At 41.3% G+C, this 12716-nt stretch overlaps 1 protein-coding gene across 1 annotated transcript in view; it reads right to left on the bottom strand.

Moving 5' to 3' along the window:
- The window catches only part of adgrv1 (adhesion G protein-coupled receptor V1), a 110587-nt gene that overhangs the window by 69974 nt on the left and 27897 nt on the right, over positions 1–12716 (bottom strand). The window contains exons 35-62 of the mRNA XM_073465312.1: positions 12324–12633; positions 11923–12132; positions 11234–11364; positions 10780–10879; positions 10497–10676; positions 10213–10376; positions 9823–9910; positions 9590–9616; positions 8759–8837; positions 8526–8664; positions 8106–8247; positions 6430–6695; positions 6125–6300; positions 5819–5946; positions 5540–5721; positions 5247–5393; positions 5060–5140; positions 4662–4926; positions 3884–4006; positions 3545–3767; positions 3224–3428; positions 2903–3049; positions 2540–2795; positions 1889–2091; positions 1054–1230; positions 708–890; positions 389–568; positions 93–257 (exon numbers count right to left, since the gene is read on the bottom strand). Of these exons, the coding sequence (XP_073321413.1) occupies positions 93–257; positions 389–568; positions 708–890; positions 1054–1230; positions 1889–2091; positions 2540–2795; positions 2903–3049; positions 3224–3428; positions 3545–3767; positions 3884–4006; positions 4662–4926; positions 5060–5140; positions 5247–5393; positions 5540–5721; positions 5819–5946; positions 6125–6300; positions 6430–6695; positions 8106–8247; positions 8526–8664; positions 8759–8837; positions 9590–9616; positions 9823–9910; positions 10213–10376; positions 10497–10676; positions 10780–10879; positions 11234–11364; positions 11923–12132; positions 12324–12633 (4677 nt within the window). The remainder of the gene's footprint in view (positions 1–92; positions 258–388; positions 569–707; positions 891–1053; positions 1231–1888; positions 2092–2539; positions 2796–2902; positions 3050–3223; positions 3429–3544; positions 3768–3883; positions 4007–4661; positions 4927–5059; positions 5141–5246; positions 5394–5539; positions 5722–5818; positions 5947–6124; positions 6301–6429; positions 6696–8105; positions 8248–8525; positions 8665–8758; positions 8838–9589; positions 9617–9822; positions 9911–10212; positions 10377–10496; positions 10677–10779; positions 10880–11233; positions 11365–11922; positions 12133–12323; positions 12634–12716) is intronic.

The raw sequence follows: 12716 nt of genomic DNA, 5'->3' as shown, positions 1-12716 counted from the left end.
TTCATGACAAAACTTGCAGTACATAAAGATAAAAGGTCAGGATTGTGCAGTATATGTGGTGGGACAGTGACACCACCTCTTTCTTAATGTACCTCAGTGAAAACAAGAGTTCCATTCAAAGGTGAGAGGTCATCTGCAGCCTCGTCTTCTAGCTGCCATCCCAGGGTCACTGCTCCCTCGCCTCCTTCACTACGTAGCACTGATAGTGTCGCCACTGCAGCAGGATCATCTACAAACTCTGGCTCACTGATAGTAAACTAAAAGGGGAAAGATTAAGGAGATATAGATAAGTTAGGGATCGCTTTTGATATATGAAGGATTTCATATGAGGGTTTCACAAATCTGTTGATGCAGAAAGTGTCCCTAAGTATAAGTAATTTAGACCTACCTCCAGTTCCTGAAATCCAAATCGTCCAAGAGGTGAGTCATTGGGTGGAATGCTGATAGTTACGGAGGTCAAGTCTCCCAGTCGAGCACCACCAATCACACGCAATAAATTCACTCTGAAAGTCTCAGATGTCTCCACCCGTTCATCATCCAAGATGGTGACTGCAATCGTGGCTTCTCTCTAAAAATGAGGGTGAGGAAACACAAGCTAACACCCTGGAAGCTGTTTGCAAAAATTTATATGTGGAAAGACTCAGATCATGGTTTAATGTGATATTAAAGGCAGGTTCAGTTCAAATAAAGGTAATTTTTCCATTTACCTGTCCATCTTGAAACGTGATGTTCCCAGATGTGGGGCTGAAATCATTAAGATCAGCAGTGATTGGCTCAGCATCCCAGTAGAGGACCAGTCTTCCAGTTGTACCAGCAAGTCGCACCACTGACAGATGGAGGATGTTGTCTGGTGGTGGTATCTCATATGCCAGCACGATTCCACTGATATCCTGGACAAGATATTAAGAAATAATGCGTATTTAGGGTTGAATATTATTATTAATTGAATATATAGTATAATAGTTACATTTAATCTTTTGTCACTATTGCATCAGTTGGGAAGTCTACCATGTTCATGTCTGTGTCAGGCCACAGACATGACCCTGTACTCACCTCAGAGACGTTGAACTGCAGAATCCCTCGAGGGTCATCATTCTCTTGGATGGTGACCTCTGCTACCTCCATACCAGGCCTTGTCACACTGGGCTGCCCTGCCCCCACTGACCCTCTAACCAGCTCCACACTGGTGATATTTACCAGGAAACTCTCCGCCAGCTCTGGGATGTCATCCTGAGAAAACACACATGTACATGTACACTGGGAAATGGAAAAACTCACATGTCTCTACCTTACAAACACAGTCATGATTTTATTGATTGTTGAAGTGATTTCACAAAATGTATTCCTATGATTATAAGTGCTGTTAAATTTAGTAACAGCAACACATCTAGAATTTTGCAAGATTTATACTTTATTAAAACATTGGGAGAATTGGAGAATTGCTGATCCTGCTTTTGATTTCCATGATCGAAACTGAAAGCTCATTTCAATCGATTTTCGATTTTAGAACCAAAATTGTAACACCCCTTGAGGAGACAAGGGGGGGGCATTGTTGAATTTATTTCAAGGCTAATCTTTGAACAGTCACAGGACTGATTCCAGTGTGTATGTTTTTTTCCTGAAGACAAGCAACAGGTGCATAACCAGTTTGAATGGGCGTAAGTGTGGGAGGTGTAAGATGAGAAATAGGCAGAAAAATTGCGCCTGAGAAATTTTGATGGGGGATTCATACTTCTACTGCTCACACTCTTTCTTTATACTTGGTTTTACATGTTGATTAGAAAACATGAACTCTTATATTAGTATACATATTAGTCTTTTTCCTGATATATTATTTTTTATTGACATAGATTCAATTAACTTCTCTACTACTCCACACATTCCCTACCGGTAGGATTGTGACAGTGACAAGAGCCACAGTAGCACCATTTATCATAATGATGGTGTTGTCTTTGGGGGTGTAGTCCTGTCCTGCAGTGGCCTGGTTGGATGGGGGCTGGTACAGGGCTGGCCTGGTCTGGAAATGAATTTCTACCTCACCTGAAGAGCCCTGCTCCCTCACTATAGACAGAGTCACATTGACTGGAACCTCTGCAAGTTGGAAGAAAAGGGAGGTTACATAAGCCAATGGTAAAATATACGATGGCAATAACAAGCTGAATTGGTATATATCAGTTAAGTAAAAGAACATTCTATGGTCAGTATTTAGGTACGTTGCTCTACTAGTCAGATTTCTCTGACACACTGGGCTGGCCTCCAGTGAAGAGATTAAGACAAATCCTAAATTACTTCACATCCTGGAAATCACTGCAGATCTCCTTTACAGTAAATCGCAAAGTGCGATTACTATAACAGCTCCTTAAGAAACCTCATCCCAGAAAAAGAATGACTTGTATTAAGCAACAAGCTAAATTTACAGCAACTGTTTCTGGAACTGAGAGACGTATGTAAGACTCCTCTGCACTGTAATCTAGAAAAAAAACACATTTTCTGACAAACCACCTCATATTTAGTCATCTCTCGCAACAGAAATTCTTACTCTCTGGTTCTTGTGTGAGTGTAAACTGGGAGTCCAGATGCCATCCAATCACCCCATAGGGAGAACCATTTGGTAGGATGGTGAGAAAAGCCTGTGCCCGCTGCTTGTCAATTACTGCAGCCTGTCGTAGGTCCTGCAGCCCCACAGTGGTGACATCCATGAGGCTGATTGTGACACTCTCCCTCAGCTCTGGAACACCATCTGCTATCACGGTCAGTGAGATGATGGCCACTGACTGGCCCTCTGAAAATGTTACCTATGGTATGACACAAATCATAATTTTGCCATTGTTTATTTTGCTAAGCATTCATTTTAAAACATGTTGTCAGTACATACAGGAATGTGTGTGCAAGGTTTACTCACCACTCCTGAAGTGGGGTAAATGTCTGCAAGACTGCCACTGGCAGCCCAGTGAACAGTCAGTCGGCCAAACATCCCTCTTTTCCTCTCCACACTGAGAGAAATTTGATTATTTTGCTCCAACTCCTCTACCTCAACAGATAGAGAATTCTGCAGAGAGGCAGTGACAATATATTTTGGTATTACAATTTTGAGGTAATGGTGAGAAAACACCCTTGAAATTATTCTGATATGGTCCAAAACACAATGGCTGAAACACGATGAATACTTAACATGATGGACAAATGCATAAGCTGTCTAATATCAAAAGGTTTATCTGCTTACCTGAGCAAAGCCGATGACTCCATGGGCATCATCGTTGGTTGGGACAATGACAGTCACCTGACCACCGAATCCAATCTCAGCCCCGCCCTTTGGATTCTTCAGGCTGACCTGGAAGTGCTCCTGCTCCTCAGGGATGTCATCATCGATGATGTTCACTGCAATCTCAAGCTCGCTGTCACCAGGAGCAAAGTGCAACTCCCCAAAACTGAATGGAAGAAAAAAAGACACAACATGCTTTATTTATTTGTATAATATTTCTCCTCAAGCAGGACTTGCTTTCTGAGCTTGTCTTTCTCTCAGTTATAGAAACAATTCTGGTACCTGGGTATGAAATCAGACTGATTGGAGACAGAAGTGAATTCATAAACAGTGGAGCTATTCTCCTCAGAAGAAGCCAACAGGGTCTTGGTGGTGTTCAGGGACGGGACCATGACAGAGAAGAAGCTAATGGCTGGAGGGGCTCTGAGGATCATGGCGAGCAGGTTGACATCAGACCTCCAGGAGTAGAGTGATGAGCCATTTCTTCCAGCGAGCACAACATAAGCTATGAGGAAGAAAAAGATTCAGTATTGTCACAGTATGTTATTCTAACACTGACAAACAAAACTAGATAAAAGCAAATTCTTCACAAATAATGCAATTCATAAAGTGTGTGCTTACTGATCCCAGAAGGAGCAGTGAAGGGGTGAACAGAGGTGAGGCCTGGGTGAGGAATGGACTGATAAAGCTGTGGTGAAGACTGTCCTGAGCTCCACTGTAACACCTCACAGGATGGAGAGAGACCTGGAGAAAGATGCAGGAATGCACAGAAACACACACAGATGAAGGTTCTTTCACGCTACAGTGGCATGTTTATGTAAAGTAAGGACTGGTCTTACTGACACACCCAAGACGGACAAATTACAACCTCTGAATCCCTCAGCGGCTCTGCTCTGCTCCACACTGAGGCTTTTCCCGTAAACCCATAACAGGTCTGAACCAAGAAAACTCACCACTTTTGCAGACTCAGAGAGATTATGTCTCATCAAAATATACGGAGCATAGTATAAATACATGATCTGGCTTACATTGTGAATTTTCGACCACATAACAAGGCTGTTTTTTCTGTAACAGACACATTGTTTCTGTGTGCCTTCTTAAGTATCACCAATTTGTTTGTACTATCCGAACCAACATCTAACCACTGAAAAATCCACTAAAAAGTACAGCCACAGAAAATAGCATCTTATTATTGCAAAACACAACCATCCTCTTAACATACCACAGACTAAGTGCACTTGCCTACCATTCTAGGCTGTTTTTATATATGTAATCTCTTCACCACAGTTCACGTATGTTCAAATACAAAAACATTAATAGTAGAGAAGTTATTTTAATGTGCGAGATAAACATAACAACATTTATTAATGCTACATGACACAAAAGCAAGACAGATCACCTTCAATAACAACCAACAGGATAGTGTCCTCTGCCCTTGTGTTGATTGTCTCCACCTGAATGGCTCTGCCAGAGACTTGGAGAGGCTGTGGGTTCTGAAATCTTCCATTGGTCCATTGCAGCAGGAGGCAGCTGACAGTCTGTCTGTCTATGCACACCAACAGGTAGGGAACAGCTGCATGAGTGAATGGAGTCACACTGAGGATCTCCTGTTCGAAGTCAAGAGTCTGGTAGAGGGTGAAGGAGCCTCCAGTCCAAACAAAAATCTGCAGCATGAAACAAATAAAGTAAAAAAACTTGAGTTCAGGCACATAAGGTTTCTCTACTTCCTCCAACTTTTAATGACATCACTTAAAAATAATTAAAGATCTTTCTAAACAGTGGAACAGTCAGCCTCACCTGGCTTGATGCTATTAGATACTCTCTGCCTTCAGTGGAAAAGTGTTTCACATCCAGAGCTTCTACACCTAAAGTTTGCTCCTAAAGAAATCAGATTGCCTCAAATTATATGAAGATAATACAACATAATGTCATAATGTTTGAAAACATGATAGTCAAGTATTGCCATGATTTGGTTCATACATACAAATGTGACATTGAGGTCCTTCTGCAATTTGAAGATACTGAGGTTGGCAGCAGGAGAGAAGGGAGGGCCACTGTGTGTGATGCCTATGTAGGTAGAACCATTCACTGCAAACCCAACACAAGAGCTGGGGCCTTGAATCCTAACAGCCTGCAGTGAGCAAAGAACATTAAGATTTTTATGCTAACAATGTAATTTGTAAATTAAATTGTAAATTAGCTAATTGTTATTTACTCTAAATTATATCTGTAGGGATAACATATGCTGGTTGAGGGACAATGCTGTTGTTAGCCTACCTCAATTGGCACAAAAACACCCTGCCAGCGATACAGAGTGGCCAAGGTGTGGGAGGATCCAACCATGGGCCTCCTGTCCAGCCTCATAGCCAGGAAGGAAGGACTTTCGGGTAGGGAGCACCAGGCAGAGGTGGGGTTGTCCTCAAAGCTCTGGTACACACCCATCATCGAGAGGTGACCATCTAGAACAAAAAAATATAAATTGATAATTATAAATGCATTGCTTATCAGAACGAAAAGAGGGAAAGCACTGACTTTGATTTAAAACATTTATCTCACCTGAGGCAATAGCTGTGTCTGACTGTGTCTCCCATTCCACACTGACAGCTGACTCCAGACCATTACTGCGAGACACTGTGAGGAAGACAGTGCGGCCACCTTCATCAGCAACCACTTCTGTGTTAGTTCTGTACAGAAAAACACATATTGAATGAGACTTCATAAAAATGTTTAGTGAAAAAGTTGTGTGTGCCCTTGTGTATTTGTACACACTTCTATAGCTACACATGCATATGACATTAAAATTCTACAAGTGTTTATGTTATTTAAAAATTTCTGATCCATTTGTTGCAACTGTATCAAGACCTGTTGATAGCAGGTCTGATACGGAACAAGCCAGAAGGAGCCAAGTTCTCCAGGATGGTGACAAAAATTTGGAGTTGGTCACCCAGCCGTGCACCTCCTGTTGGGTTGGACAGGGTCACTGTGAAGGTTTCATTCACTTCAGGCTCAGCATCCAGTACCGCCCAGATCTCCAGCATCTGCAACAACACAAATGATACAAAAGAAGTGAAAAAATCAAAAGATATTTATGCTGTTTCAAACACAAATACTTTTGAGGTTTTCTCATGTTCCATGCTGTTAGCCAGTTAAAATCTGCTTTCCCTCACCTTAAATCTGACTCCATCCTCCAGTACCACAAACCCTTGTGCTGGCATCAGATCGCCCTCTGCTAGACTGCCGTTGGCATCAGTGATGGTAAACTGAACAGTTACGGTGCCAAATGTTCCTTCCTCAGGGTTCCTGACCACATACAGGGTGGCCACACTCTCACTCAGGCCTGATAGAGACGTGGGCTCCTTTAATAAGAAATGCTCGCTGATGTTAAAGGAAATTATGCCATGTCCATCGTCACTGGCCAGGATATTCACGGTTGCTATAAGAAAACAGATAATGTAGCTTAGGAAAATAATAGTATCGTTGCATACAGTACTTTTGTAATACTGTTTAATATATGAACACTAAATAGCTCTTGGCCTCTACCACCTGTTTCCAGTGTTACATGGTTTTTCAGTTTCTTTAACTGACATGACCTGAAATAAATCAATTACTTGCTAACCTTGAGACCTCAAAAATCCAGGATTTGAAACCAAAGACAGGCTAAGGGGGGCCGAAAATTAGAATTTTAGAAAATAATAGGTAAAGTCCGACAGCATTATAATAAATACTTTTAGTTTTCTCAGGACAGAATACAGAATGATTTACCCCTCTGGTGAGAACTTTTGTGAATCTCTGGCATAGCATAATATAAATCAGTTTTCAGTCATTCATCCATTTTTTGACCCTGGCCACATAGAGAGTCTGTGCATGCCAATGGCCAGTATTTGTTAGCTTCTCGATGGCGATAAACATCGGTACAAACCCTGTGAGTGACAGAAAAATTGACGTAGCAGATTTTCAAAATGCATACCCCTTTTCTTTAAAAACTGCCTTAAGAAGCAGGAATTCTTCTTTTCAGAGTATTTCTTTTCTCCATTTCTCTGTTAGTGTCAGGGGGGTACAACTGTACAGTAAACTACAAGTGTCAGTGCCAGAAACAGGTTGTGATGAATAAAAGGGGAAAAAGATGCAAAAATGTGTTATAAATCAGGAGAAATACAGGAGAAGAAGTGACCTTGGGAGGAAACCAGGAGAAGGCAATGAAAGGGAGGGTATGTAAGTATGGTAACACACAAGTGAATATTATTGTGATTGATGCCTCATTTCTTGTTCCATGTAAATAATGCAGTCAAGTAATCAGCACAGAATAAGTACTATACTATAAGTATTATGTAACCTGATATAGTGGAGACCTCCAGTCAGTCTGTTTTTTAATAATCTGGGTCACCTCATTGTATACCATTGGAGTATCATTGTATTACCTCCAACTGTAACACTTATTATAGAAAAGTTTATTTGTTGTCAGTTTAACTCATGGTTAACTGCATGAGGAAGATGTGCAGTTGCTATGGTTACCAGCAGTTTATGTACCTTGAGAATTTACTGTATATGGAACAAGGATGTAACTGTTCACTGGGACAATGTTTGAAGTGTCCTGACTAGACTTCAAAATTCCTACAAATCCTAAAAAATCTGTCAGCCGATCAGAAAAAGGGATTTTGCATGGCTAACAACAATATAACATCTCTTTTATGTCACATGTTGTTAATTAATTTAACTCCTACATTTTTATCGTACATTTTAACTGAATATATACTGGAAGCTTTTGTTCCAGTGTCTTATGCTGTTTGACTCAGAAGTTACAGAAATTATATTATATTCTGTTTAGTCCTTTCTACTTATCTACCTGTCGTATTGATGCCCAGCTCCAGCCCAGGTGAAGGCTCGGACAGGATGAGCTGGAATCTCTCAGCTCCCTCTGGAATGGCATCATCGATGATCTGCACTTCTACAAACTTATGCCTCTCACCATCAACAAAATGGAGCATCTGGGTGGACAGAAGGAAGGTTTTCAGTTTAAAAGCTTAATACTACCTCATGTGAGTAAAATTCCAGGGGGTCTAAGTCAAGGGCACCTGGACTTGCTCTAGATTCCCTTGAGGACCTTCCAGCTCTGAAAGGCTTTGTCAGTTCATCTTTAGAATTCAGAAGTCGCCCTTGACTTAACCTGTCTGGATATTCATGCTACTGTAAGTATTATATGATGTGTTGTAGTAAGTATGCATGTCTGTGATTATGTGTATAATGTTAAAATACTGTGTCTGACCGTTTCACTGGTATTGTAGTCAAGTCCCTGTTGAGCTTCTAGGTTCTGAGCATAGAAGAACAGCGAGACATTCCCATATGTCCCTTTGTTCCTGTAGGCCACCAGAGTCAGTGCCCCTATTGTTTCATTCACTTCAAACCTGGAAACCAAACACATTTTGATAAGAAAATATTCTAATTAGAGCATGTGCAAATCAACATAAGAACTGTTTTATTTCTGAAAGCATTTCTTACATGGTGTTTGTCCATTCAATGACTCCTCTGATTCCATCATTAGCAGCAATGCTAACCTCAGCCATCAAACCCTGGGTGTCTGGAGAAAGGACAACATTCAAAGAGAAAACATATGATGGCCTCTAGACTGTTAAATGTTTATTACAACTATAGTAAAAGGTTTAGCATTAGCGCTGACTTCAGGGCTGTAACTAGAGTGCAAGCACCAGCAGCAAAAGGAAACAGTAGAGGATCTAACTTCCGTCATGGCACATTTGAGCAAAATATTACAGGGAAGAAGCGTCTTCTGTAAGTGGATTGGGAGGCTGAGCAGCCAAGTCTTTTGGGTGGACTGATTTATGACCCCCTGAATAGTCTTCTCCCATTCACTCTACAGCCAAGACACTGGGAGGCCAGCTTCGGGTTTAGCTTGGCTTTCTCTGTCCTCGCCACACAGTGCTACTCCGCTCCCACCAAATCCCCAGGCTTCCTCAATCATGGAAAGCATCAATCTCACCATCCAAGCCACATAATGACTGCTGCCAAAAGAGCGGCCGTGTGTTTACTGTGCGTCTCCATGCAGAAGGCCGATAGTATTCTGGGAGCCTCCAAGTGCTGCTCTGCCTGTAGTGTTCTGTCTACTCATCGCTTTCTAAAGTTACTCATTCATAAAGTGGACTGTGGTTTGGATTATGCAAAAGCAGTAGCAGCGACTACCAAGTTCTTTCATGGTGCAATTTGACATTTTGTCAACTACAATGTTGTAGTTTTATGTACAATACAAGAACATTGTACATCAAACTACATGACATTTTAGGCGAAGCATGTGAACATGTGAATGTGTAATTTTACCTGGCAGTGTGCAATACACAACCTCTACTCGTCAAAGAGAGCAAATGGTGATAAATTATAGAAAGAAAAGAAGGAAAGTGATTTCATACCATGAGACAAAATATAGAAAATCAGTTAGAAAGAAGTGGAACAAACAGTGACGAGAACAAGAATCCATTTGACACTGTAATGTCACACCGTCGTCAGTGACCAGAGGTGATAAAAGACATTAAATAACTTAAATTGCTCCATACCTAGTTGGGGAACAGTGGCAAGGGTTGTGATGAGTACTGCTGAGGTTATGTTGACCAAGAAGAACTCCTGTAGCTCTGGGATGTCATCCTAATGAAACAAATGGGAATCAAAAGCTTTAAACTCTACATTCAAACAAATCTGCTCCAGGAAGCAGAGTCTGCATGAGTAAGAAAATAAGAGCTCATATGAATGGAGATCAAATATTCACTTTGACATTTTGTTGAAACGGGTTGACAATGCAATCTCCAAAATGATAGTGGTTCACCCTCACCTTATAGCAATCAGTGATAAGTGGCGAGTTAAAAACCAGTCATGTCTGACTTATCATCTTAGGTATCAAGTTTGATTGACAGATACATGGAAGAATGAAAGTCAGCCATCGTCTTTACCTCCAGTATGGTGACAGGGATGGTGACAGAGGTCTGTCCATCCTGAAGGATTACAGAACCAGTACCAGCAATGAAGTCCTGTCCTGGGTCAGCGAGAGCACCCTCCACCTGGGACAGGTCTTGTAGAGAACCTCTTATAACCTCATAGGTGATATTCACCGCTCCTATACAGAAACATTTAGATATAATATTCGAGTTAACCTCACTCAACAAATGGAATGAATTAACTTAAAGGAACCCATTAATTTAGTCCACATAGTTGCATAAATATTAAGCCCACTGACCTGAGGCTCCAAACTCTCTATTGACGTAGATGTTTATAGTTCGGTCCTGTTCCTCTGTGGTCACCTTCACGGATGATGGGGCAATGGAAAGAAGCCCATAGGGCTCATCACTGGTGTCCACAGTGAGCACCGCCTCGCTGCCCTGAGCATCCAGGACAGCATGGCCTGTCACCGCAATACCTTTGTGGAAGTCAGGGGAAAGTTAATATGTAAAAAGAAGGTTTCCTTAAAAGATTTCATACAGAATTATCAACCACAAAGACACTAAGAGCAGATGCATTACCAAAAGTTTGTATGTTGGACAAGGACACTTTGTATTCATTTTTGTCTTCTGGTGCGGCATCATCAAGAAGCTGCAGGACTACGGTATTGTTGAGTTCTCCCTGTAGAAGAAGCATCCCAAATACATAATTATTGCTACAGATACCAACTCACAGCTGTTTTGTTGATTCTACAAGCTCTATGGTTGGATACAGATACAATCTACTAAGTCTTGAGAGCTTTACACATTTTTATTTTCTCAAATTAATAGTCAAGAGTCAAGCCCCAGAGCTTATTTCCAGATATATCCAAAGACAAGACACTGGAAACTGCACCATCCTTATTAAATTAAATTCAAATGATGTCTTCAACCACCCTCGCAGAAGAAGAAGAAGAATAACAACATGATGATGTGTAGTTGGGCAATGCAGAAGCACAACTATGATTCCACAATAAACTGTTCACCTAGTATTTACCTCAGTAAAGAAAAGTGTCCCAGAGGTTTGTGTGAAGGTCCGGTGTACAAGGGGCCCTTGTACAGCCCACTCCACAGTGACATTACCCTGACCAGGAGCTGTTCTCAACACTAATAAGGACAGCTTCTCACCTGCAATGTGAAATATAATAGTCAGTCCAAATACTTAATGCAAATGCAAGAGCAATCTGAAGTAGTGGGTCTTATTTTACAATATTTCTTGATTTCTTGAAATATGTGAAGAAATTGAATGCAATGGTGGAATCAACAGAAACAGAAGATGCTGTAGTACATAAGCCCTTCCTAAGTTTGACATCAGTCTAAAATCGGACCATTATCCAAATATAAATATAGGTTTTTTAAAGCTGGATACTAATGTGAATGTCTTTTCTTATACTGTAGATGCCAGCAGAGGCAACTCAAGGTCTTAATTGTATGGATTCTACTCAGGGTGACTTTAACTGCTCATGCATAAATAATTCAAGATAATGACAGAAGACCACATGGCCCACCTGTTGCTGCATGCTGACATTACTGTGACTGCATTCCCTTACGTTTGCACTCATACATAATTAGGACACGTCTCTGGTGGCAGGGACAATGGGAAGTTTTTGGAATGCAAAATATGTTGGTGATATTGTGGTGAGACATGCATAATATAGACTGAATAATCAAAAAATAGCCACCCACCTTCTCTGGCGATGACAGAGCGTGAAGATGGATGGAACCCCACTATCCCAGCCACGTTATCGTTTGCCAGTATCACTATGGTTACAGTGTCAGAGCTGGGCAGGATTCGACTTCCTCCCTCCGTATTAACAAGACCAATCATGAGGCTCTCGTTGTCCTCTGGCTCAATATCATCTCTGATTACTATCTCTACGGTCTTCTTCAGCTCACCTGTGGGAAGAGAGGACAGGTGCACATGCTAATGTTCTTTTATTTATCCTCACTAATAGATAAATAAAAGCAAACACCTTCAAATGTCATGTAAGGAACTCCAAGATACACTGCATCAATAATGACCGTTCAATAGAACATTGTTTAAAGTAATTAGTTCCAAGAAGATGTTGGGTTTTAAGTCAACATACCATCAAAAACTAGAGTCCCTCCAGTCCCAGTAAAGTCAGCATCTGGTGTGGCCTTTCCTCCAACAAACCTCCACTCTACGGTGACACGGCCTAGATTCCCTCCTCTTCTCTCTATAACCAGGGGCACCACAACCATAGGCTCTTCACGAACCTCTAGATAGAGCCCCTCATTAGTGGCGTTTGGGCTGAGGGTGTATATCAAAAATACGCCAAAAGCATCTCCATTCATCCCAATAGTGACCATGGCTTTGTCTGGCTGACCAATCGAGGGCAGGTTCTTCTGAGCCACAGTCAGATTTATAAGCTCTACCTTTAAAGAATACATGACAAAATGTTTTTTTTTGTTATACAGCTAGCAGGAAAACAAATAAACACAAAGCAAAATACATGTGA

The sequence above is a fragment of the Pagrus major genome, chromosome 5 (genome assembly GCF_040436345.1).
Source record: "Pagrus major chromosome 5, Pma_NU_1.0".
Classification (NCBI taxonomy): domain Eukaryota; kingdom Metazoa; phylum Chordata; class Actinopteri; order Spariformes; family Sparidae; genus Pagrus; species Pagrus major.
This window is presented reverse-complemented; position numbering and strand designations above follow the sequence as displayed.